This window comes from Mesoplodon mirus (assembly GCF_964341445.2).
Source record: "Mesoplodon mirus genome assembly, chromosome: 8".
In the NCBI taxonomy this organism is placed as follows: domain Eukaryota; kingdom Metazoa; phylum Chordata; class Mammalia; order Artiodactyla; family Ziphiidae; genus Mesoplodon; species Mesoplodon mirus.
Genome location: NC_138984.1, coordinates 29,184,116 through 29,211,342, shown reverse-complemented (window position 1 = coordinate 29,211,342; position 27,227 = coordinate 29,184,116). Strand labels below are relative to the sequence as shown.

At 41.7% G+C, this 27,227-nt stretch overlaps 2 protein-coding genes across 9 annotated transcripts in view; one reads left to right on the top strand and one right to left on the bottom strand.

Annotated features, from left to right (window-relative positions):
• KLF7 (KLF transcription factor 7) overlaps positions 1–21,942 on the bottom strand; it is a 456,278-nt gene extending 434,336 nt beyond the window's left edge. For all 4 annotated transcript variants that reach the window (XR_014294812.1, XR_014294813.1, XM_082629926.1 and 1 more), the window contains exons 1-2: positions 21,819–21,942; positions 12,708–12,759 (exon numbers count right to left, since the gene is read on the bottom strand). Coding sequence is in view for 2 of the 4 variants with exons in the window: in XM_082629926.1 (XP_082486052.1) it covers positions 12,708–12,759; positions 21,819–21,851 (85 nt within the window). In the remaining 2 variants the exon portion in view is untranslated. The remainder of the gene's footprint in view (positions 1–12,707; positions 12,760–21,818) is intronic.
• Positions 21,943–22,183: 241 nt separating this feature from the next.
• Positions 22,184–27,227, top strand: part of CREB1 (cAMP responsive element binding protein 1) — a 58,022-nt gene continuing 52,978 nt past the window's right edge. For 3 of the 5 annotated variants that reach the window (XR_014294811.1, XM_082629916.1, XM_082629918.1), the window contains exon 1: positions 22,250–22,385. The gene's annotated coding sequence lies outside the window, so the exon portion shown is untranslated. Of the gene's footprint in view, positions 22,386–27,227 lie in introns of all 5 variants that reach the window. The other 2 variants (XM_082629917.1, XM_082629919.1) reach the window with 2 other exon arrangements.

The window sequence follows — 27,227 nt, the reverse complement described above, 5'->3', positions numbered from 1 at the left end:
AGAGCTGGTATGGAATCAGTTGTTTTAACATCACAGAAGTCCAGTGCATGCCACCTCAGCCGCAGGCGTGTGGCTCAGTACCCCATCTTACCATTCTTCATCCTTCCCTTCCCCATGTCACCTAGCTCCTGCTTCAGCAACCCCTTCCTCCAAAGGCATCCAGGACTCTCAGAATTCTCTGAGAAGAGTGTTCCTCTAAATTATTCATAGTACAGTGCTACTGACTTCCTATCCTCCCCTTCCCAGAAGTATCTGCTATGTAAGAATCCAGTGAAAATGAGCAATGCTTGGAACAAATAATGAAATCACTCCTTGGAAAATTTCAGGAACTTGTAGAGATTTCACAGGGGGAGGAATGTCTCTTACCCATGTCCTAAATGATACTACATATAAATATACTATAAACTTGACCTCTTTTAGAGTATGAATTCCTGTTATACAGGTATGAGAACATTATTTTTAAGATACTGACTTTCAAAAGTTGAGATCACTACTTTCAGTCAAAATAGCCATGGACCCAGCAATCCCACTGCTGGGCATATACCCAGAGAAAACCGTAATTCAAAAAGACACAGGCACCCCAGTGTTCATTGCAGCACTATTTACAATAGCCAGGACATGGAAGCAACCTAAATGCCCATCGACAGACGAATGGATAAAGAAGATGTGGTACATACATACAATGGAATAGTACTCAGCCATTAAAAGGAATGAAATTGGGTCATTTGTAGAGACGTGGATGGACATAGAGACTGTCATACAGAGTGAAGTAAGTCAGAAAGAGAAAAACAAATATCATATATTAACACATATATGTGGAACCTAGAAAAATGGTACAGATGAACTGGTTTGCAGGGCAGAAATAGAGATACAGATGTAGAGGACAAATGTATGGATACCGAGGGGGGAAAGTGTGTGGGGGGGTGATGATTGGGATTGACATATATACACTAATATGTATAAAATAGAAAACTAATAAGAACCTGCTGTATAAAAATAAATTCAATATTTAAGAAAAAAAATTTTTTTAAAAAGAGCCATGGGTCTAAAGGCCAGCAGAAAAATATTTGTGAATTTATTTCCAACTTGTGTTCTCTTCCTCGTGTGTGAACTTTTAGATCAATAAAGGTATGGTAAAGTGTTTTCAATAACCAAAAACTCCTTTCTAAACTCCTGTTTAATCTTGTCATACTTCTTTTCTACCAGTGCACAAAAATATTTTGGAAGTGTTTTATCCACATTATACTCTGGTCCTGGTAGGGGTAAAACACAATGGTTGACAGGTCTATGTCCATATTTACAACTGTTAGGGATTCCTGCTGTAATATCAACATTCTCAGTCCTGACTACAGTAGACTATTGCTAGAGACAGACACAATAATTCCCCTCAACTGCATGCTCTTTTTCAATGTGACTCAGCTACTCCTTCCATCCATAAGTGGAGTCTATTTCCTCTCTCTTTGAATCTGGGCTGGCTTTGTGACTTGCTTGACTCACAGAATTTGGCAGAAGGGACTCAGTGTGATTTCTAGGCATCCTCGTGGAGCCCCAAGCCTCCATGTAAGGAAGTCCAAGCTGTACTGCTAGACAGAGCCTCTTAGAGGAGCCCCATGGTGCCCAGCTGACAGCCATCCCCAGACATGTGAGGGAGGCCACGTTGCACCCTCCAGCCTGAGTCATGACCAGCCAACACATGTAGAGCAGAGGCAAGCCTTTTCCACTGAGTCCTGCTCAAATTGCAGGTCTATAGAATCATAAGCAAATTTCTGCTTTAAGCTACTGTGTTTTGGGGTAATTTGTTACCTACCAGTAGATAACCAAAATACTGACCTTATACAAAAATGACTGAATTGTGTACAGCTACCCAGATTTGGTACACCAGAGATGAAACACTTGGCCTCAGAAAGCATAATTTGTCTCAATACAAAAATGTAAATGATCAAAGTCCAAATTATGCTCCGAATCAGAGACCACTCTCCCAATATCCATGCTCCCCTTCTTCTACAGCAGTGGCCCTCAAAGTGTGGTCCTGGAGCAGCAGTAGCAACAACACATGAGAACTTGTTAGAAATGCAGATTCTTGGCCTCCTTCTGAAAGAGAAACTCTGGGGGTGGGGCCCAGCAAGCTGTATTTCAACAAGTCTTACAGGTTGAGTCTGATGCATGCTGAAGTTTGAGAACCACTGTTCTATGGCAATAACACTTCTGATGCTTAACTGGTATACCTGGCCACCTGGATAAAGACTAGGTAAGGAGGCTAGGTAAGGCCACGACTAAGTTCTGACCAGCAAAAAGTAAGCAGAAATGGGAAACTGGGTGTTCCCTTCTCTGCCTCTTTCACCTCCATGCTAGTTGGAATTCAGATATGATGGCTGGAGCCCTGGAGAATGTCTTAGATCATGAGGTGATCCTGGGAAATGAATCCATGCACAGCAGAGAAACAATATGGAAGGAGGCCAGGACCCTGATACTATGGAGCTGCCACATTAGTTCTAGACTGATTCCCTGACTTCCTGAACATGAGAGAGAAATTCCTATCTTAAGCTTCTGTTTTTAAAGTTTTCTGCCCCTCACAGTTAAATCTGCTCCTAACTAATATATAATTCGAATAAAGTAGTCCCCCTTCCCCTCACCAGTTGAGATATTCTTTAATATAAGAATATTTTTTCTTCACTTGTCACAAGTTATTCTTTAGATTGTTCAATTTTTTAGTTGCCTATGAGCTGTCTCCTTATTTGACTAGAAGCTCCCTGAGGGCAGTTTTTCTTTGTTCATCATTGAATCCCCAGCATCCAACACACTTCTACCCTCACAACAGGGACTTGGTGAATATTTACTGAATCAAATGGACAGATGAAAGGATGGATGTAGGAAAACCACATTTTTTCCAGAGAGTCTTTAAGCACTGATAAAATGACCAAGCCTCAAATAATCTTTCTTTTACGTCCAGCAAAACTATCTCCCCACCACATCCTACCTCTGTTCCACAATGTAATCTAAATATGAAGCAACAATAACAATAACTAACACTCTTACATACCTTAAAATGCACCAAAGACAAATTCCAATAGAGGAGCATCCTACAATATACCTGACCAGTACTCCTAAAACCTGTCAAAATCATCAAAAACAGGAAAGTCTGAGAAACTGTCACAGGGAACGTAAGAAGACACGACCAGTAAATGTGACCTAGTATCCTGGATGGGATCCTGGAACAGAAAAGGACATTAGGTAGAGACTAAGGAAATCTGAATAAACTACAGACTTTAATTAATAATAAGATGTCAGTATTGGCTCAATAATTGTAACAAATACACCACATTCATGTAAGATGTTAATAGCAGGGAAACCAGGCTTGGGATGGGGTGAGGGGAGGAGATGTAGGGATGTGTCCTCTGCACTATCTGCTCACTTCCGTACATCTACACTGTTCCAAAAAATAAAGTCTATTAATAAAAGAAATATGCCAAAGACTCACATAGGTTAACTCTTATTACGCGTATCAGTTCTCATGAAGACTCAGATGGGAAGTATGATGAGCCCTATTTTACAGGTACAAAAGAGTACATTAAGTTCAGTTTCCCCAAGTCCCTAAGGCTTAGAGTATATGTTTCTTCTGGAGCAAAATATATTTGATTCAGTCATTCAAATAATGCGTATTGATTAGTGTGTGCCACCCAGAGACTGAGCTTAGGTGATTCTATGAAAAGAGTCAAAATTAGGAAGGCAGAAAGAGATTTCTATCGGTCTACTGAAATTTAAAGGGCACAAGCAAACATTTTAAAGCATGCACAATTCTAAAATGTGTTATATTTACATGTTGACAGCACATATACTCCTCCAACAGCTAGAAACAACTGAGCTTGACATCTAATTATCAAGAATAATTATTTAAATATGAAGCCACTAGCTGGCATAAATTTTTAAGAACACATAAGTCATACATCAGAAATTACAAAGCTGATTGAGAGTGAATTTGTATCTTATCCCATGTACCAAAATAGATAAGGCTCTATCTCTGAGGACAATCCCTGGTCTATGCTGAAAGAACACCTCAAATGAGAAAAATCTCTGTCATTGCATTCCTTTCTAAAGACTGTAAACTTCCTTAACTACTATTTTGATTAGAAGAATCTCAACATTTTCATTACTGGTTACTCTGTTGATCAAAACAAAGATTTGGCACCTCGATTGATCTAATTCCTGACCCATGCAGTCTGACCATGAAATGTTATCCATGCTCACTATGATAACGTGGTACACCGAGATGAAAATAAGCTTTGTTGAAATTTTTTTGCAAAATGTATTACCTATGCGGATTGACTTTCATGCCCGGAACTGTAATCAACAGGTAGAGTCCAATCTAAATATCCACCTGAAACAATACCTAAAGGAGTATTTTGCATCTGTAAGTTCATTGCTTCTCATGATTCCTTTAGCTGCCTCACTGTATTTATCCTTAAAAGTTCAGCTGAGGCATTAGGTCCTTCACAAAGTTTTAGCCTGCTCACTGTGGGCCATGGCACCTTGCATGGACCTCAGTAATAGGATTTATCACCATTCAGTAAAATTCAACAAGTATTGAATGAATGCAGATGAGGTACCATTCTGAGCACCTGGGAAACATCAGTGAACAAATCAAAGTTGCCTACCCTTGTGAGGAAAAATAGATGATAAATAAACTATAATACCTAAGTAAATTTTATAGGATGTTATAATGATAAGTGCTATGGAAAAAGAAAACATGGAGTGGGTTAAGGGGTCTGGGGTGGACTAGGGTACAGAGGAAGGTTCAGGTTATAGTATTAATTAGGGTGGCAAGGTAGGCTTCTGTGAGAACAGGAGATTTGAGCGAAGACTCAAAGGAAGTGAGGGAATTATCTCTGTAGATCCCGAAAGAGGAGGCTTCCAGGTAGGGGAAAGAATTAGAGCAAACACCCTCAGGCAGCTATATGCTTGGTGAGTTTGAGAAAAAGCCTGGAGGCCAGTGAGTCTGGAGCAAAATGCCCCAAAAGGGAGTAGGAGGGGAAGAGAGAAGTGAAGCAGGGAGCATCAATCATGGGGGTTTGGGGGCCATTACAAACACTGGCTTTTACTCTATGTGAAATGGTGAGCTATTGCTGGGTTTTGAGTAGTGGAGAGACATGATCTGACTTATTTTTGCAAGATTCATTCAGGCCATTATGTGGAGAATAAAATTGTAGTGGAGCCAAGACAGAAGCAGAAAAACCTATTAGGGGGTAATTATAAGTGAGAGAGGATGATGCTCCAGGCCAGAGAAGTAATGTAGAGAGGGGTAGATGAGAGCCAGAGTTTGGATTTAGCGTCATGGTGAAATAGATGTAGGGCATAACAAACAGAGGAGAGCCAAAGATGACTCCAGGAATTTTGTCCTGAGCAACTACTACAATGGAGGTGCCATGAGCTAATGTGGGAAGACCATGCTTCCATGGAATTCACGAAAGAATATGAATTTGGTTGTTATCTGAAAATGTGCTGTTGACACTTTCTGGTAAGACGGAATAAGCACAAGAAGAGTGGGTGTCAGTGGTTTGAAAGAAAATCTGGGATTCAGCAGAGGGGCACATTTTAGAAGTGCTCCATTTCAAATTCCCAATACTTGATATCACAGACAACATTGGGAGGAAAAATACAGAAATTAATGTCTCTGAGTCTTAAAGTGATTCTGAAGAATTAGGCTCTGCACACAAAAAAGTTCTAGAAATACCTCAAATAATTTGTTTACATTTACCTTTTCATGTATGACCTGAGAATAAAATATTATTTGAAAAATCCATCTAGATAGACCTAAATTTTCAAGAAATAGAAAATAATTTTGGTGATAAGAAATCACCATGTACGGGCCTCCCTGGTGGCGCAGTGGTTGAGAGTCCGCCTGCCGATGCAGGAGATACGGGTTCGTGCCCCGGTCCGGGAGGATCCCATATGCCACGGAGCGGCTGGGCCCGTGAGCCATGGCCGCTGAGCCTGCACATCCGGAGCCTGTACTCCGCAACGGGAGAGGCCACAACAGTGAGAGGCCCGCATACTGCAAAAAAAAAAAAAAAAGAAAGAAATCACCATGTAATAGTTTAACGGGCAGTGTTTTTCTTAGTGACACAAAAAATATCTTTTAATTGGATACAATGAAATATTATGATAAAAATAACGAATATTTACTTGCCACAATGAGCCAGCGACAGTGCTGAGTGCTATACATGGAAATGTTTATTTCACTCTCACAACAATCCTATGAAGTAGCTACCAATTTCACCCCGTTTAAGAGAAAGCTCAAAATAGTGAAGAAAACTTACGTGTCTTCTGTATGTCTCATATGATCTTTGTGCTTTGCTGTTTTTTTCCCCTTGCAAAAAGAATTATCGGCCTCTTATTTAATAATCCCTCACCTTTAAGAATTTTAAGAATGAAATCTTTAGCATGGGTCTTCCACACATGCTCCATATGTTACCCCAAGCGTGGCTGCTCTCTCAGCTACACATAGACCTCTAATTCCAGTCTTTTCTGTCCTGGGTTTTGTGTTTTGGGTTTTGTTTGGTTCCCTCTGATCAGGTCAAAAAACACGCCTAGAAGGAGGTGCAGGGCTAAAGGGATGAGTAAAGCTTTGTCCCTGGGCTTGAGGCACTTACAGTCTACCGGGGAGGACAGTACATGAATGGGTGATTGACTTCCTTTCACGTGCCAGGTGCTCTCCCTCTGTGTGTGCAGCAAGCTCTGACAGTGAAGCCACAACTTAGGGCAAGCCCTAACAGAAAGAAAGAGAGGGTGTTTTCACAACTCCTTCGGCTTCACGCTGTATTACGGGTAATTCCAATAAACATTCCTGGGCTGCAGTGAGCCACGCAGGGAGTGTTTTGATTATAGCTCTGTCATACCTTGTATCACATAGGCCACAAGAGCATACGCTGTTTGTTTAACCTTGGACTAAAGATGACAGACTAGGTTATATAAAAGTCCTGAAAATGATTCAGTTCCGGCTTCCCAGAAAAAATACAAGAAACTCTGACACACAATTACAAAAGCATTCTACTGGTTGGGCTCAAAAACCACAGTTACAAAAACCATTTAGCCATGTACCATAGAATAGATCTTAGTGACATTTACAGAGTATTAGACAATAATATATTAAACAATAACATTTGCAGATTCATTATATGAATCTACACAGGGTAACTGTACTGGAGGGTAGGGAGTGGGGGGAAAAGGGATGTAGTCCATCCTGGAAAAGGATCAGTCTAGTTAGGGAGACGCTGTGAATCTAAAATAAGAACCAGGGCTGTAAGCACACCAAATTCTAGTAAATTCAACTCCATTTCACTGATGTTTATAACCCTCATTCATAGTTTGAGACTACATGTACTAAGGGATCTCTTAAGAGGATCTCAGAACTGTGACAGTATCTGCTCAAACCAATGGATTAGGATGAAACAAAGTTTTTCTTCCTGATCTACAAATGCAAGACCCTAATGATATAAAATCTGCTTGTGCAAGGAGGCATGAGCAAGTGCATCCTCTAAATTCAGTTGGCAAGAAGATATTTCCTGGGAAGAAGTAACACTGTAGTTAATGCAGTTTACAGAAACATATACCAAATCACTGTCATTTTTGACAGGTCCCTTAAAAAAAGTGTGTCAAATACTAAAATATAAGAATTTAGCTGACAGGACTAGATTCTTTGCTAAGAACTGTCTACACAAACAAGGGACACTGGCAATCATGACACTGAGATTTTTAAGGGTTCTTATTCTCATCTGCAGCCTTGGGATGTATACAGATGAAAAGATTTATTCTCTCCTTCCCCACCATTCTTACATATTCAAACAAGTAACTTCTTCCTAAATTCCTTGCAGAAGGAGGTGGGTAAAAGTCTAGCTGGGAGGAACTTTTGAAAATAGACAGTGTCCCTTCCCCCACTCCGTCTTTGGATGCTATTGATGGAAATGTACTGTGTGTGAGAAAGATAGAAAACTTGAGAACCACTCATTAAGTATCTGAACACACAAATCAGATACCTTGATGCAGTCTTAGGAGATACAGTAACTCCTACCTCACAAGCTAACCCCCGATAGCCTTTCACTATGCAGAGATGGGATGCTTCTTAGAGTGTGGTTTGAACCCCTGTATCCTGTACCTGAGTTAGGAGTAGCAATTCCTGTTAGGGTATGAATCAGCTGTGTTGTTTTCCAGTGTCACCAAGGCAACATACATGACTGAACCACAACTAACACAGAGATCAGAAAAGTTTTATCAAGGTGAACATCAGCATTAAGATTGATAGAATTAATGACCACTTCATTCTTTTTATCCATGTATTGAAAGAAATGTTACTCTTCTGGAGAAGAAATGTGCTCTGGTACTTCTGAAGTACATCCTATGATAAATTTTATTTTACTTCAGCACAGTAAGCATCAGTTTTTAAGCCCCAAAAGACATTTAGTGTGGATGTTTTCCTTGCTTTCTTTGAATAAGCATCAGGTAGCAAAGGCATAAAGCCTGAAGGGAAAGGACCTAAGAACCTAGTAAGACAGTTAAAAAGGCAAGAGAAACCCTATCTTTTTATGTTATTATTACTAATGCCTTAGATATTTGACTATTAACACTAGTATGAGAGTACTGCAGTCAAAACTGCAGAATTTGGATAGGACTGCAAAAAAGAAAGCAGTTACCCTTAGAAAGTCAAATGTCTCCACCTTCTCAGGGTTACTAATGCTGTTTCCCATGGCTTCTTGGAAAATACCACTGTTTTCTCTGGTTTCTTTCCAGGTGCTTTATTGAGAGAGTAAGATGAAGGATGAGGAAAATATCATAATCAACTTTATTGTAGAAGGACAGCAAATGCTGACCTCAATATGCTTCTGTTCTTTCTACATAACATTCTCATATTTATAATTGTGGAGGAAGGATGGTCAGAAAATGTGGCATTGGTCATTTGCGGATTGTTCTAGCACAGTAATTCTCAAATATATTCATCCTCAATCCTTCCCTTTATACTCTAAATCAGCGCTTCTAAAACTATCTGTGGTGAAGGACCAAATTTTAAAAATTCCAATCTACTGCAAACTTTTGTAAATTACAATAGAAATGAGTTACTAGAAAAGTAAACTTAAAAAAAACAAAATATACAAAACATGAGCTCCCAAATTTTGTATGATTGATTTCAGCAGACACAAAATACTCTGCCGAATTGCTATTAAAGTTTATAAATGCTTATTCTCAACTTCTATACTCACCTTGTGGCAGACGGGTAACAAACTATTCCCAACTGCAGTCTGAAAAGGACCATCCTAATCACACACATATCTACAAACACAGGACACATATACATCACAGAAGCACACACAAACACATCAAAGTAAAGCTAAATTTCTATCCATTTAAAAAATAATTCAAATTTATATTAAATTATTATATTACATATTTCTTTAGATCTCACTTCATACAAAAAAAGCCAATGAGAAAACAGCAGTCTCCCACCCCACCTGTGTCTTCCAGTGCCTTCTCAGAGTGGCAGCTATCTAACAATCAAACCTGTCAGAAAAGCTGTTAATGCCAATCTCCCCTCCCCCCAGTCTGACCTTCCTCCTGGGGCTCTCTTCTTCTCACAGCTGCTGACCTGGGTATTCCCTCTGCCTCCTTCTATGCAGGGGTTCCCTTTGAGAAAGACTGCACTACTGTTTGAAATATTTGCAGCTCCTGCCTTAGGGTCGATTATATCAATATGTGCCCCATTGATGTCAGGCTTGGTTATGACTTGTGAGGTTCCATCCTATGGAAGGATTTTACATTTTTGCCTTGTTAAACTCAGAAGTGACCATGTGACTTGTTTGGCCAATGACATGTGACATTCCAAGGTGGAAGCTTAAGAGATCTATCATCTCTTTTCCCTCTGACACAAGACTAGCAATTTCCCAGATAAAGGATGCTCCGTCAGGCTGGGTCCCATTATGAAGGTGACAAGGAGCAGAACTACACGATGGACACATTGGATGAAAAGAAATAAACCTATATTGTAAGCCATGGAGAGTTTGGTATTGTTTGTTACTGCATCATAGCCTAAGCTGACAGATAACACTCTTGATTCCTGGATCTTCTTTTTTTGGTTTTACTACCTCATTTTGGTAATGCATATCTTCTAGTAGTTTCCTGAGAAAGTGTTCATGACAAGAAAGATCTAATATGTCTGAAAATAATAGAATACTGAATTTGAAATAATTTTCCCACAGAATCACAAAGCATTAAGACATTGTCTTCTAGTTTCCAATGAAGCTGTTGAGAAGACCACTGTTGTTTTTATTTCTAGTCCTTTGTATGTACCTTCATCCCCTGCCAGAGGCTTTTAATAGGTTGTGGTCGTGTGCTCCAATATGGGCCTTTTTCAAAAGATTTGAATATCTTTTTCAGTCTTAATTCTCATGTTTTTCAAATCTAGGAAAGAATCTTCAATATTTATCCCCCTTAAGATCATCTTTAAATAAGAACTTAGTTGTATCAAAGTTATACATGCTCGAAGTTTACAGTCAAAGCTCTCTCAATGAATATTTACCCTTCCCCAGAGATAACCACTGTGAATTTTTTTAGCTAATTCTTTGGAATTGACCTCCACATCTCTACACACTTTTTTTGTTTGTTTGTTTGTTTGTTTTGCGGTATGCGGGCCTCTCACTGTTGTGGCCTCTCCCATTGCCGAGCACAGGCTCCAGACGCGCAGGCTCAGCGGCCATGGCTCACGGGCCCAGCCGCTCCGCGGCATGTGGGATCTTCCCGGACCGGGGCATGAACCTGCGTCCCCTGCATCGGCAGGCGGACTCTCAACCACTGCGCCACCAGGGAAGCCCTACACACGTTTTAATTGTGGTAACTTGATATTTCTGTTGTAGGCATTACTTACTGATTTTCACTACGGAAATGAGGATTGATTCTCCTCCTTCTCTGCAGGCCCACCACATAATGCTCCTTTCACTATATATCATAACTTTAATTAGATTAGTAATGAGTATTTACATTATTGGGACCTTGTATTCTAGTTAAGATTTGAGCCATATGATAACTGTGATTACTTTTCCTCTCCTGCCAAACCTTTTGTTTTCCCTGGAGTTAATAATTGTATTGTTCTCTTCGTTTACTTAGTTTCCTAAGTGCATACCACCAATTCAAAATTCTCTACTACTTGTTTAAATCTCATCTCAATACATTCACACGTATCAGACTTTCTGTTTGGTGGTTAGTTGGTTTATCTCTTTCATGTGGAACAATTTCCTTAAATTCACAGGAGTACCCCCAAATGGAGGCCCTTTCTCCACATTTCTCAAGATAGAAGGATTGAATATATTTTAGTTAGCAGTTTGTTCGCTGGATTTATAACTTTTAAATATTTGGACAAATGTTCTGTAGGCCTCTCTTTGTACTCTTTTCCCAGGCTCTGCAAATGGGATAAAGCAGGCATGGCCTCTAATTCCTGAACCCTTCTGGATTTCTGTCAGGCAAATTGGCTTCCTTCTCACCTGTATCTCTTCTGCAGGCACTTAGGTATCAGCTTCTCTCCCTCTGCCAAGTCAGCTACCCTTCCTCCATCCATCCTGTCTTCTAAGCACGTGCTGAATTCTCTCAACTGCTATTGTCTGCTTTTCTGTTCTTTTTGTCCTTGAGGGCTTGTATAAGTATCTTATTGCTACTGTAACAAATTGCCACAAACCTGCTGTCTTAAAAAAACACAAATTTATTATCTTATAGTTCTGGAGATCTGAAGTCCAAAATCAGTCTCAGTGGGCTAAAGTCAAGGTGTTGGCCAGGCTGCATTCCTCGAGGAAACTCTAAGGGAGAATCTGTTTCTTTGTCTTTTCTAGCTCCTACAAGATGTCTGCATTTCTTGGCTAGTGATCCCATCCTCTATCATCAAAGCCAGCAGCTGAGCATCTTCCAATTTCTCTCTCTCTCTCTCTGACTCTAACTCTCCTGTCTCCCTCTTTCCTTTATAAGCAGCTTTGTGATTACATTGGGCCCATTCACATAATCCAGGATAATCTTCGCAGCTCAAAATCCTTAACTTAATTATGCCTGCAAAGTCCCTTTTTTCAAGTAAGATAACACATTCATAGGTTCCAGGAACTAATACATGAGTATTTATGAGAAGACCATTATTCTATCTATCATAAGGGTTTACACTTTGCTTCCTCCTTTACTGTGGGGTGCCAGGAATAAGCAAAGCAAAAAGTATGTGTTCAATCAATCACCTTGTTTGATCAGGAGCCCAAGTAGTATGTGTCCTGTTTCCAATTCCTGGGATTCTTCTCATATCTTTTTCTCAAATAGATAATAATAATAGTATAGGAATAATAATAGAAATAACCAAATATCACTAAAGCCCTTAATCCATACATGAGATTAGGACAGGCCCCAGAAATGTTTTCACAAACCCTGAGTGCCACTGTTTGGGAGAGAATTTGGCAGAGTGGAAATGGGAAGAAAATAAATAAAATTGCAAAACAGAACAAAGGAGTGGGGAAAATTGTTTTGAAGGAGGTGCTTATAAGATTATGAAATATGCTTGTCGCTCAGTAATATGGGTGCTAGCCAAAGACTAGTAGATAAGAATCAGAGATAGGAACAGAAAGGCAACATTACATATGAAAAAAAGAAAGCTAAATTTAGAATTGGAAGTTCTAAATTCAAACTCCAATTCTCAAACTTACAGTCTGATCTTGCACAAGTCCATCGGGTATCTTGGTTGTGTAGCTGAAGAAGCTGAAACCCAAAGAAATTGTCTTAATTTAAATTAGCAGACATATATGAAAGACCTCAGAGAGACATCTGCTACATTACAGTTGAATGTTAGTTGAATCTGAAGCAGAAAGAGTCATTAATTGAAAACTAGCATTATGGCATAAGAAATGATAACATAAAAACCCAACAGCTGGAAGGCAGACTGAAAGAAAATTATCTTTCGCATTTCTAAAAAGATGGACTAGTCTGGCCATAAGAAAATTCACCTTAATGCATGGGTGTGATTGCAGATATTCTATGGAAATATCACTTTTATTCATTAAAAAAACATTTTATTGAACTCCTCCAACGTGCCAAACGCCATGCTAGGTATTAAGGATATAGCAGTGAATGAGGCAGATGCAATCTCTGCCCTCACCGAAGTTACAGTCTAGCAGGGAACTAGACAATTAAACAAATAATGACAAGTAGTGTGATAGGTACTTTTTAAAAAATTTTTTTCCTCCAGATTTATTTGTTACATTTTTTTTTTCTTTTGGCCATGCCATGTCGCATGCGGGATCTTAGTTCCCTGACCAGGGATTGAACCCTTGCCCCGTGCAGTGGAAGTACGGAGTCTTAACCACTGGACTGCCAGGGAAGTCCCAAGTGTGATGGGTGCTTTTATAGAAACAAAAACATGGAATTCAGGCACCTAAATCAGACTAGAGTGTTGGTTTGGGGTAGGGAGTTAGGTAGGGTACTCAGAGTTCATGACACGCCCTTCAGAGCTCAGCTAAAGACTAGGAATTAGTGAAGCAAAAATGAAAAGGGGTGGCTAGGCAGAGTGTTTCAAGGAGCCTACTCGTTCGCCTAGGAAGAGTGACAAGGTATGTGGAAGCTTTTTAGCCTAATTCTTGTGTCATGCATGAAAATGGCGATAGAACTGACATGAGAAGAAAGTGCTTGCGTTACAATGATGCTTTCAGAATGACAGACTCACATCGATGGAATTACAATTTGCTTTCTTCTCAAAGCAAATTCCCTCTCCCACTTTTCATTCTACAACCAGGCAGTGGAGCACAGTGGCTGAGAGTGCAGGCTCTGGAGCCAGGCTGCCTGTCTGGGTTCACATTCTGACTCTGCTGCTTGCTAGCTCTAAGACCTTGGAGATGTTTATTTCATCACCCCTCCATGCTTCAGCTTACTCATCTATAAAATGTTCCTAATATTAATATTTTCCTCATTGAGTTATTATGGGGATTAAGTTAGTTAATAAATCAAAAGTGTTTAAAACAGTGCCTGGCACAAAGTAAGAACTCAATAAATCTTCACTTGTTGCTGCTACCAGTTTTATTTGCCAACCACTGGCCTTTTGTACATTTCCAGGAGGATAAGAGGCCATCTGACTTTGTTTACATGGCACTGCTTTCAGTCACAAGGAAGACAAGAATGCAGCAGTACTAGTAGCTAACCACCTGGTCCTCAGAATAGAAATAAGAAGCAACCAGAATCTTCCCCATCAGTTCTGACTCTGAGACATGGGAAGATCAGAAAGCTTCAAAGAGGTCTTCATCTCTTTCAAGTTCTATGGAACTGAGACAGAGATGGCAGAGAGCGTGGCCATGATGAAATCAGGCCCCACAATAAGGCAATACTCTGGTGGACCCACCGTGATTCAGGCTGCAATGCAGAAACAATATTTATAGATGCATACAGAGATGATCAAACTGAGAGAGACCTGTTTACACAAACCAATACAGGGAGATTAAGTCCAGAATTTCAACTTCATTCACGCAACAAACATTTGAGTGCCAGCTATGTACAAGACACTGTTCTAGGTGTTAAGAATATAGCAGTGAAAAAAGAGACAAAAGTACCTGCAAACACAATAAATGAGCTAAGTATATAACATACCAGAAAGTGACAGGTGCTATGGAGAAAAATTAAGTAGCAAAAGGAGATAGGGAGAGCAAAAGATCAAAGAGAGAGGTGGGGTGTAGGGTGAACAGTGTTCATCAGGGTAGTAAGGGAAGGCCTCACAGAAATGGGGACGTTTGAGCAAAGACCTGAGGAGATGAGGAGGACATGGAAACGCCTGGAAAGAGCATCCCGAGCAGAGAGAACAGCAAATGCAAAGTTCCTGAGGGGAGTGGGTCCAAAGTGTTTGAGGAACAGCAAGATGGTCAACAGGCCTCTGAGCAGAGAAAGGTAGGGGAGGAAGAGCAGAAAGTAAAATCAGAGAGGAAATGGGGTCTTGTAGGCCTAACTGTAAGAATCACAGCTTTTTCTGAGTGAGATGGGGAGCTACTGGATAGTTTTGAACAGAATCATGGTGTGGTCAGCTTTAAAGTTTAAAAGGATCACCCTGGCTGCTGGGCTGAGAAAAGAATGAAGGTTAAGGGTGGCTGACATAGAATCCTAATCAAAGGTAACAGCGGCTTGGACCAAGGTGGTATCAGTGGAGATGGGACGAGCGGTCACATATTTTGAAGAGATAACAACAGGATTTGATGATAGATTGGATGTGGGGTGTAAAAGAGATGCTGAGTCGCCCTCAGCAATGGGAATGATGGAGGTGCCATTAACTGAGATAGAGAAGGTTGTAGGCAGAGGTGGTTTTTGAGGGGAGCAGAGATCAGGAGTTTGGTTTTGGGTTTAATAAAATGGAGAGGTCTATTAAATACCCAAGTAGAGATGCGGAGTTTCTTGGATATACAAGGCTGAATCTGAGACTAGGGAGTTGTGAGCATATTTATCATATCCAATGCCGTCAGAATGAACGAGACACTGAGGGAGAGAGAGTATAGTAACAGAAGAGGTCCAAGGACAGAGACCTGGGACACTCCAATATTGAGAGGTCAGTGAGCAAAGGAGATGGAGAACAATGACCAGGAGTGCATGATGAAAATCAGGGGAGTGAAGTGCCCTGTAACACTGAAGAAACACGTGTAACAAGTGAAGAAAGTGTTACGGGGAGGAGGTTGTGATCAACTGCGCCAAGTGCTGCTAAGTGAGACCACTGAGAACAGGCCATTGGATTAAGAAATGTGGAGAGCAGTTTTGGAGGAATGCTGAGGGCAAGAGCTAGCTGGAGTGGATTTAACAGAAAATGAGGGAAAAGGAATTGGGACAGTAAATATATAACTCTTCCAGAGATACTTACTGTAAAGAGAGCAAAAAAAAAAGGGGACAGTAGCTAGAGGAGAAAGTAGAAATGGAGAGTTTTGTTGTTGCTGTGTTGAAGATTAATTTTAAGAAGCAACACATTAATTTACATAGGGAACTATAACTGGTAAACAGAACAGAAATAGATGTAACAGATCAGAGCTTTCTCCTCTCTGTTGGAAAACTATCTGCAAAGTACAATTAAAGTCACAGGATTATTTCATCCGTGCTGACAACAGCCCCACCTTGCGCTCTTTGCAATTATGAAGACTCTCAAGCATCTGTCTACACTACAGGGGAAGAACTGCTAAGTAGATCAGATGTTTGAATCACCTGGGCAGGGTACTGCTCCCTTGACCAGTGCTGGAAAAACTCTAACCATTCATTCTTTCTTTCATTCAAGAAACATTACTGAGCACCTATTACATGTCAGTTACTAGGGATGCAAGTTCAACAAAACACAACTTTGCCTTTAGGGAGCTCATGGTTCAATAAAGGATGCAGACAAACAAATGAATAGTTCCCATGTAATGTTAAAAGAGGTATGAGTACATATAAGGGACAAAAGTTGAATTAAATAGTTAACTGTTTAGTATGGGGACATTTGGGTCATTCTTTTTTTTTTTTTTTTTTTTTTTGCTGTTATAGATCGAGGGGTGTTTGGGATTTCAACTGTTTCCAGGAATTCTTATTGACAACTGTTACATCAAGGTTATAGGAAGTCTTACCAAATAAGAAGGAAAACTATTATATTCCTGCTTATTACAAAAGCAACCAAGAAAATAAATCTGAACAGTATGAACCACCTGAACACAGGCAAGTTGGGAATTCATTCAACAAACATATATTGAGCACCTATTATATGTCAGGGCATGGTTCCAAGTGTTTGAGATCCATCAGTGAACAAAACAAAGATAATGCTTTTTAGAACGTGTATTTTAGCAAGGGAGCCAGTCAACAATAAACATAAATAGTAGTAAAACAGGGCTTCCCTGGTGGCTCAGTGGTTAAGAATCCGCCTGCCAATGCAGGGGACACGGGTTCGAGGCCTGGTCCAGGAAGATCCCACATGCCGCAGAGCAACTTAAGCCTGTGCGCCACAACTACTGAGCCTGCGCTCTAGAGCCTGTGAGCCACAACTACTGAGCCCACGTGACACAACTACTGAAGCCTACGCACCTAGAGCCCGTGCTCCGCAACAAGAGAAGCCACTGCAATCAGAAGCCCGCGCACCACAACGAAGTGTAGCCCCCACTCACTGAAACTAGAGAAAGCCCGCGTGCAGCAACAAAGACCCATTGTAGCCCAAAAATAAATAAATTTATTTTTAAAAAAAGTAGTAAAACAGACAGTATATTTGAAGGTAATAAGTGCCATAAGAAAAAATAGGGGTGATTGAGAGGGGTGTCAAATTGTAATTTTAAATACTATTGTCAAGGCCTCAGTGAGAAAGTGACATTTCAGCCAAGACCTGAAGGAGGTGAGGGAGCTAGCTCTCTTGATATTTGGAAAAAGAGCATTTTAAGCACTGAAACAGCCCCCAGGTGCTAAGGCAGAAGAGTGGTGGTGTACGGCAACGGAAGAAGTAGGGGAAGTTCTTAAGAAGCAATTGCAGTAATCTAGGTAAGAGATGAAAGTATTATACATCCAGCTCACTTGCAGTGGAGGTGGTAAGTAGTCAGTTTTTGGATATATTTTGAAGGTACAGCCAATAAAATTTCCTAAAGGAATAGATGTGGGATGTGAGAGAAGGGAAGGCATTAAGAATCATTCCAAGATTTCTAACCTCAGCAATTAAGATGGGAAAGACTGCAGGTGCAGATGTGAGGGGGAAAAACAGTTCAGTTTTGGACATATTGAGTCCGAGATGTCTATTAGACACCTCTGTATCACCTAGGATCCTCTTGGCCTCCTTGGCTGTAGGGCCTTCTACCACTTATTTTGTCTTCATTGCCATGGCCAACCAACCTCAGGCAGTAACCACCCAATACTGCTTTGCCTCATGCTCAGGCCACACGTTTCACACAAGGGTCTGTTTTGTGCCCACATGAAACGGAAGTATGTGTATGTTGCAGAGGAGGGCAGTGTTAGCATCCTCTGACTGAATCTTAACCTCCTGTCCTGACTCACTAATTTTCCCTACCCTCACTTCCCCAAGATTGTACTCCCTAGTAAGATAAGAGCACAGAAGACTTTGCCTCAGATTCTGCTTCTGGGAGAACCAAGGCTAAGACAACATCCAAGTGGAGGTGTGAGTAGGCAGTTGTTTAAATGAGTCTAAAGTTTGGGAGAGTGATTTGGGAAGATATAATTTTGAGGGTTGGCAGCATAGGCATTGTATTTACAACCATGATGCTAGATGAGGGCACAAAGGAGTGAACAAAAAAGAGAAATGTGAGAAAGAGGAGAAGTTGAAGATTTTATGCTAGTACCTTTGAGAGCAGAAACAATGTTTTATTTACTGCGATAGCCCCAGTTTTGTAGTACATAGCACAAAGTAGGTGCTCAACAGGTATTTTTAGAATAAACAAAATAGGTCACCATGGCCTTGGGGTTAGGGAGAAAAACAAATTAAGTCCTGAGAGGTGATGAACTAGAATAGGCAGTGTTCATGGAACTTGAGTTCACAGTGAGGGTGAAAATTAGGTTCAACAGCAGAAGTAAGAGAGAAAAATAACAGGAAAAGGAAGCCGTGGTTAGAAAAAAGCTCTCAGATACCACTTTCTCCTTGAAGCCTTTTATAATCATCTCCTGAGACCTTCCCCCTTTGCCATCTTATCTATCTTATACTATGTCAACTTACATTCATGTGTTCTTCCCTACTTTCATCTCCCCAATATTGACCCTGATGTCCAATTGAAAAATTGAGTCAAAAATGGGAGTAGCTTTCAAGTCCCAGAGATAAAAACGGATGCTAAAGTTTGACATTTCTAGTTCATTTCTATGGTTTATGGAGATGCCAGAGCAAATACATGAAATCGGGAGACTACATTTCAAATCTGAAGTATATCCAAAGTGTTTAGTAAAATAACTTGCACTTGAATGACTGGATGATTGAATGAGTGAATGAACAAAATTAGGTGAAAACAGAGGCCAGGAGAGCATAAGTCAAGGAGAAAGTATGATTTAATAACTGTGTGAGGCCCACTGGTCTCAAAGGGCACAAGTGAATAGGAGAAGTGGGCCTGCAGTCCCAGTAGCACCTAGGAAGCACCTAGGAAGTCAGCAGAGTAACTAAGGCATGAAGAGGCAGGCCCTAAATGAAGCTCGGTGTGAACAGAAAGGAAGAATACAAAGAAAGCTTTAAATAAAAAATTACCGTATTTGGTGAGTGAGAAGTATTGGTTATGAGCAAATAATTCTAATATTTTGATACCATGTATAGGGCCGGAGTAAGAAGAACAGGAAGATGATAAGCTCAATTTTGCAAATGTATTTGACACAAGGGTGAGATATACAAATAAAGCTAGTAATAGGCAACATTTAAATTGACACTTATCACATGTCATTGTGCTAAGTACACTTTCCATGAATGATCTCATTTAATTACCACAGTAACACTACGATGTAGGTGCTATTATCATCTCCTCATTTCACAGATGGGAAAACTGAGGCGCAAGAATGAAAACTATGCCCAAAGTCACACAGCTAGTAAGTGGCTGAACCAGGATTTGAACCCCAAACAATTAAGGATTTTTTCCCAGGACCATAGAGATATTCATTATTTGTTCAATATTTGCTGAGCACCACTACATTCTAGACATTGTGCTGGGGATGGGAGGAGAGAAATTCTGGTGGTGAACAAGACAGACATGGTCCCTACCTGCACAGACCTTACATGGACATTAAACAAATAATTACGAGTACGATTGGGTAACAGAGAAGAATTTCAGGGGAAGGGAATAGCATGTATAAATTCCTTGAGGTGAGAGCTTACAGTAGGGAACAAGAGAAAAGAGCCTGGAAAAAATAAAAAGATTAACATGGCTAGAGGGCAGAGAGCTAGAGGGACTGCTGGGGAGGCTGGGAAGAAGACAGCCCAGATAATGGAGGGCCTGGCCTTAATGACAAAGACTTAGATTGTGTTCAGTAAGCAAAGGGAAGGACTGAAGGAATTCAAGCAGGGTAGTGACTTCATCAGATTTGTATTTGGTAAAATTTGCTCTGGCTGCAGTATGGCAAATGGATTGGAATGAGCCAGGAGCAATTTTGTAGGAGCTTGATGGTAGTTAGTGCAGAACTTCAAGCAAGAGATGAAGGTAGCTTAGACTAGAGTGGGATGAGAAGCCACAAATCCTATTTTTTTAAGGCAGGTCTAGGTGATTCTGATGTGTGTCGGAGGTGTCTTAGGTTTCTGAACTGAGTAGATGTACTTTACTGATCCGAGGTCTATGGGAAGAGGCTTTTGGAGGGAAGAGGTTGAGTTTGACATCAAGTCATCCAGATGAAAGTGTAGCACAGGCAGTTAGAAATATGAATCTAGAGTTCAAGAGCAAGATCTAGGCTTGAGTTTTGAGCTGGACAGTCTTTGGCAGAGGGTATTTGAAGCTACCGGAAGAGGATGAGACCACCTAGGAAAATGCACATGGTGGGACTCGAGAAGAGGATGAAGCCCAACAGGATTCCAATATTTAACAGTTGGCTAAAAGAGGAGAAGCTGGTTGTTAAAGAACAACCAGAGAGGTAAAAGGAAAACAAGAGCAGAGGGCAGAGATTATTTGGATGAGGCTGTGGGCAATGGTGTAAAATGCCAGAACGAGGTCTTGTAAATGAGGCCTGAAGCTTGTCTGTGACAATTCAGAGCTGCTTCAGGTGTGTGCTAAGAACAGAAGCTAGACTGGAGAGGGCTGAGGACTGGGACATGAACGTCCACGGGGTAAGAGACAATCACGGTTGGAGAGGGATTTAAAGAGAAAAATGTTTTTCAAAAAATGAGAGACTTAAGGATGTTCAAATACTGGACAGAAACGCCGGTAGAGAAGGAAAGTTGAAAATGACGGAAGGAAAGGGGGATATTCTTCAGCCGAAAGAGAAAGGACGAGGGGATCTACAGGACCAGGCTAGGGAACTCTTTCTTTTTCAACAGTAAGTCAATAAGGGACGGAGCTCTGACTTGGACCCTCTCGGCTTCCTAAAACGTGTTTGCTTTAAGGGACTGAAAGTGAATTACAATAGACATGAAAGCCCGGGAGAGGACTGTCGAGTTCAATAAAAAGGGTAATGGTAAAGTCGGTATCGTGTCTCGGGTGACCTCTGAAAGGGCAGTTTCAGTAGCTTCGAGGCAACGGAAGTCACACTGCGGGTTCAGAGGGGGAGTGGGTGGTGAAGAAAAGGGTGCAGCGGCTGCAACCCTGTGCGACAGAAAACGGGCTGTGAAAAGAAACCGACACAGGATGGTGCAAAAAAAAAAAGGCGGGCAGGTGGAGGAGGAAGGTAAGACATTTCGAAAGTGTAGAAGAGCAACCTCGGTCAGGGCAGGTCACGGCTCGGAGGCCGAAGATGTGCCCCCCAGGCCTGGCCGTCCTCGCTGTTGGACTGAACCCCGACAAGGTGACCGGAGTCCCAGAGCCTCCGTCCCCCGAAACAGAACGGCCCCGCCGGCGGGCGCCAGGTTTCTCAACGGATTCTCGAAGCAGAGCCGCCCGGCCCGCCCAGAGGGGCGGAAAACACTCCCCACCGGGGCCAACGACGCCCCCGGGCCGCGCCGGCGCAGCGCCGCGGCCTACCGTCCAGTCCAGGCCCCAGGCCTCGGGGGCGACCGCAGAGCCGCTGCAGGCCTTCCTCCCCAGCTCGCAGGACTCTCGCACTCAGCCGCGGCCCCGACCCAGTGGCGCGTCTCCCCCGTCCCGGCAGCGTTTGAAACTTCCCGGGGCTGGCGGCGCTCGGGGACCCAGACCCGGCACGCCGCAGCCGCCCTAGAGCCCGCCGCTTACCGCCGCAAGGGCAGCCCGCGCGGGGGTTTCCATCGAGCAGTCGACACCCCTCGGGAATTCCCCACCCGCCACACACAAACCCTAACTCTTCCTGCAAATTTCCGCCGCCGATTTTATCCGTCGATAAGCGGCGGGGCGGGGGCGGGGGGAGGGGGAGGGGGGAACTTAGATCATTCCTCTCCACCCCTGGCCCCAGACCACCTCCGCCTTCCCTCTCCCCGCGGAAACCCTCCGCCGTGCCCGAAGGAACTCGAAGGTCTTCGGCAAGTTCCGCCTCCAGCGCTGAGGGCGGGGCCGCTCGAGCTCCTCCGGGCCGAGCTCGGCTGTTTCCGTGCGCGGCCGCTGCGCACTCGGCACTGGGCGGCGCTGGCTGGCTCCCTGGCTGCGAGTCCTCAGTCGGCGGCGGCTGCTGCTGCCTGTGGCCCGGGCGGCTGGGAGAAGCGGAGTGTTGGTGAGTGACGCGGCGGAGGTGTAGTTTGACGCGGTGTGTTACGTGGGGGAGAGAATAAAACTCCAGCGAGATCCGGGCCGCGAACGAAAGCAGTGACGGAGGAGCTTGTACCACCGGTAAGAGGAGCAGGAGGAGGAGGCAGGAGCCGGAGAGAGCCGGGGGGACGGAGGGGGGACGGGGAGGCGCCGGACACCAGCGCTCGGGGCCTTCCCCTCGCAGGAGGGGCCGTGGTAAAGATGGAGCCTCCGCCCGAGCCCCACACCATCGCCGCCGCTCGCAGCGAACAAAGAATAATGGCGGCGGACTGGAGCCAGCGGCGGCCGGGGCGGCAGCGACTCTGCCTGCAGCCAGCGGCGGCGCTCATGGCGGGGGGCGGCGGGCGGGGTGGGAGCCGGCGGCCGGGGGTGTGTGCGGGCGGCCGGCCGCGGCGAGCTGGCGCCCGCGTTCCCGCCGCCACCGCCGCCGGGCCGGGCCGGGCCCGGCGCGGAGCCGGGAGCCCAGAGCCCGAAGCCGCTCCGGGAGAGGCCGCCCGCCGGCCTGGCCCGGCCGGGCGCTGCCGCCCGCCCGGCCCCCGCCGCCCGCCTCTCCCCCGACCCGGCCCGCCGTCCGCCCGGGCAGCGCCGCCGGGGTGCCCGCGGGGGGTGGAGGAGGAAGAAGGCTACAGTTGAGGGCAGAGGAGGTGAAGGTGCCTGCCTTCCCGGTAGCCTCCGTGTCTGCATGCCCGCTTCGCGAGGGGAAGCGCTGCTCCGGCTGACCTACTCTCCTCTCCACTCTCTCTTTGTGCAATAAAGTTCGAAACCCAAGGTTTCCTTTCGTACTGTATTTTATTCACGCCCTTTCCCCCTGCTCCCACCCCATTGGAAAGATGTTTTCTGTGTTTTTCTGCTTACATGAAGGAATGAGAACTCGCGCTTTTTAAAATAATTTTTGACTCTTTCCCTCACCCTCTTTTTTTTTTTTAATCAGTAGTCATGGAAATGCATTCTTTCGGGGAGGAAGGGGTGCTAAGAAAAACATATTGTAGTAACTTTTTAAAAACTGTTGGGATCTTGTAAAAGGGAAGCTGATGTTTGAAAACAGTTTCGGTTTTAACCCTTTTCAATAAGGGAATAATCACTTGAGAGATTCTGAAACACTTTGTTGAAACTAATGTTAGCCGATGTACTTTTGTTTTACATCACCTTTTTGGGGGGGGGCGAGCAGCCGTGGTGGTGGGTCTTCTGGATCTCCCACGCACCCCCCTACCATGTTTCGCACATCTTTGTCTAAACGTAAACAAGAGATTGGTTAATACTAATTCTAAAAATAGGCATTTAAAAGTATCCATTATTAGTCTAGCATGCGGTAGGTAACCCCAGCCCCAGAGCGACAATAATTTAAGCCGCAAGGTTTATTTTTTCTTTCCCTGTTGGGGAAGAGGGACAGCAGAAAAGTCATTGACACATCAAAGATTAAAAGACAATTTTTAAAGGACCTGGGATATGACCTATTTAAGTTTGTCTTGCCTTCTTCAGAAGTTAGAATTTCATACTAGCCTTAGCTTGCAACAGTTTTGCCTTCTAAAGGTTTAGTTAGTATAAAAGATACTTTTGGTTGCCAGCTATTGAAATCTTTTACACTCATTTCCTGATTTAAAAATAAAGCCAAAATGGTTATTTTAAGTGATGCAAAAAGATGAACAGGTTATTTGTTTTTAAAATACTTACCTGTCTCAGGGTGTGATAGAATTGTGATTGATACAAGGTTTCTTGTTAGGAATAAACATTGTTAGTAAAAGCACTGTCTTCTGATTTTCTGTTTGCAAGTCACTTTTCCAAAACCTACTTTGCTGTATTGCAAGTCTTTAAGAAAACACCTTAGCAACATTGCCAAGAAACCTAATTAAGAAGATGTAATAAAGAGTTTTTCTATAAGAATTGGGATGATGATTTTATTTCCAGACACTTACGAAATTATGGTCTTGATGATGCTATAGATTACTGGTTTTCCTTAAGGATTTTCTGCAAACCAGCATAAGTTGAGTAGAATTTTTTTGCCTTACAGAATATATGACAATGACTCTTCCTTTGTTGAATTAGAAAAAAAAAAAGTTTTCTGATAGTTTTTTTCTTCAGTCTTATCCAAAAGATTTTTTTAATTTTTTTATTTATAAATTCATAATCTAATTAAATTTGGAAACCTCAGGTGAAACTTTTTAAACTTTTGTATTCATTAATATTTGAATATTCATTTAGAGCTTGTTACTAAATTATACTTCTGCTCCCTCCCAGGGATCAGCAAAAATTACAGTAAATCTGCTTGAACCTTTTTTTTAATGGACATGTATTCAGAAAGCCAATGAGTCTTTTGACACAAATTGATTGAAAAATATTAAAAGGACACTTCTTATGGAATTTAAGACTTTAGTGTTACTCCTTTCGAATGATTTTTTTTTTCCACATAAGAGCCTAAGGAAACTTAGAAACCTGATTCATAAAATGGCACCTTCCTTTTTCTGCTCTCTGAAATTCATTTTCATGATTAGATCTCATTAATAGACTTTGTGTTTCTTCATAGAGAAGTAGCTTTATTTTGTTTTTCATTCTAAGCCATGGGGTTTTGTTTTGGGGGTATAATATGGTTACAGTAAAACCAAGTATATATCTCCCACTTCACCTCATTTAAAAAATCTTTTTCCTTTTTTTACACAGTAGAAAAAAATTATTTACTTGTAGCCTAATGCTTACAATGTATCACTGAAATTTATAACTTCATTTCAGTGTCTTATCAGGAATGGTTATGTAGACTTGTTTATAGCCAGCCTGTGACATAATCTTGTAAACATCTTTCTTCATGTTACAATGTCACCTCCAGTGATGGCTTCTTTATTGAATAGTTAGAGCTCAAATCTGAATTTAACGATATAGGGAATGGAAAAAATGAAAAGATTGTTTTTTTTCTTACTCATGTATGAACTCATCTCTACATTATCACTTGAGACACAATTTGTGGTACTTCAAATATTTAGCATTTACTGTGACAGAGAATGTAGTTAACGGAAAGAGCATGGGGTTTGGGAATCACATGCCAGTTTGAATCCTCCCGTTGCCACTACTATCGTGCCTACCCTCAAGGAATTTTGTGACCTACAAGAAGTTTCTTGATCTTTCTCAGCCTTAGCTTCCTTATCTGATAAAATTAGAATAATACCAGCTACTTTATAGCATTGTGAGATAATTATACAGTACTTCCTTAAGGATTCAATTAATGACAGCTATTTATTTTTAAGGTTTATTTTAACTTCCTAGCTTGGAACCTTGGGCAAGTTTCTTCTCCATACCTCAATTTCCTTGGTCATAAGTGTACAATATCTAGCTCATACAAATGTGGGAATTAAATAAGTTAATGCATATTAAACATGAGGCATGTCACAAGTGCTCAACAAGTGTTTCCTATTATGTTTTTAATTATTCATCATTATTGTTACTGTGTTTCAATACACTGGGCCAGAAGCTGCAGCGAATCCAAAGATGAATTACATTGTCATATCTCTGCCCTCAAGGAACTTTTGGGGACATGATGACTAATAATGCAGAGTATATGTCATCAGAAAGCAGTCAAAGGAAAGAGACATCACACCTGAAGATGGAAGAAAGGAGGATTATATTTTGTATTTCCAATTTTATTTTTTTAATAAGTAATTCATTCAGATAGTCTGTAATTCAAAACACATAGGATGTAATACAGCAGGGAGTCATGTGTTTTGCCCCCACCCTCCAGTCACCCAAGTGTCACCAATTTCTTGTGTGTCCTTTCAGAGGTATTCTGTCCATACACAAGCAAATATGTATGTACTCCTCCCTACACATCCCTTTCGTACAAATGGTAGTATACTATGTACACTCCTATATCTTGCTGTTTTCACTTAACATGGTTTAGCAGTTGGTTTGTGTCAGGACATAAAGAGCTTCATTCTTTTAATTATGAGGCACCTTATCATCTGGATATACCTGTGTTTGTTAACCGGTTGGTGAGCTGATTTTATTTTTAGCTCTTTTGTGACCTTTTAAAGTAAGGAATGCTGTCATTATGCCTTTATTTCTTTAAATGAAAGATTTCGTTTGAATGAGAGATGCCAGTTTGTGATAGGAAATTATTTGAACTGCCTTAATTACCTTTTTAGTTTCAGGATTTTTTTTTTAAGTTTTATTAAAATGATCGAGATGTACATGAAGAGGAAAGCAAGCTGTAGAAGATTTAAGTCTCAAAGTGAATTTAATCTGAATTTAACTATTTTGTTGTGGTTCTTACAGCCCTGAACAAACTACTTCCTTCTGTTATGTCAACCAAAAAAAGTCTATAGTTTTCTCTCTGAATGAGAAAGAACATCTCATGTAGTCCAGACCTTTTTTTTTTTTTTACAACTTTATTGGAGTATAATTGCTTTACAATGGTGTGTTAGTTTCTGCTTTATAACAAAGTGAATCAGTTATACATCTGTTCCCATATCCCTTCCCTCTTGAGTCTCCCTTCCTCCCACCCTCCCTATCCCACCCCCAGACCTTTTTTTAAACAGACTATTCTCACGGAATATTATTACCCAGTAATCCTGATTAGTGTACTAACTTTCTCCATGAGTTAATTTTTTATATACTCATTAACTTATTTTTTGATGATTTTCTAATATTTCTTAGTGTCATTATCAGTGAGTTTTATATTTGATATCTAAATAAATGGTGAGTTTCTTCTATATGATTGTCTACTGAGACTTTACTGCTGAGATAAATTTTTTTTTCTTTTTTTTTACTGTGAAGGTCCTTGGTCAACCAGTTGACCCAGGTAATACTCATTTCAGCTAGACACAAAACAAGTTTCATTACCTCTATTTCTTTTTTGGACCTTCTAAGCAGAATTTAACTATAGTTCATTTTAAATATACATGCTGTTAGTGTATTTATCTTTAAAATACACATGCTGTA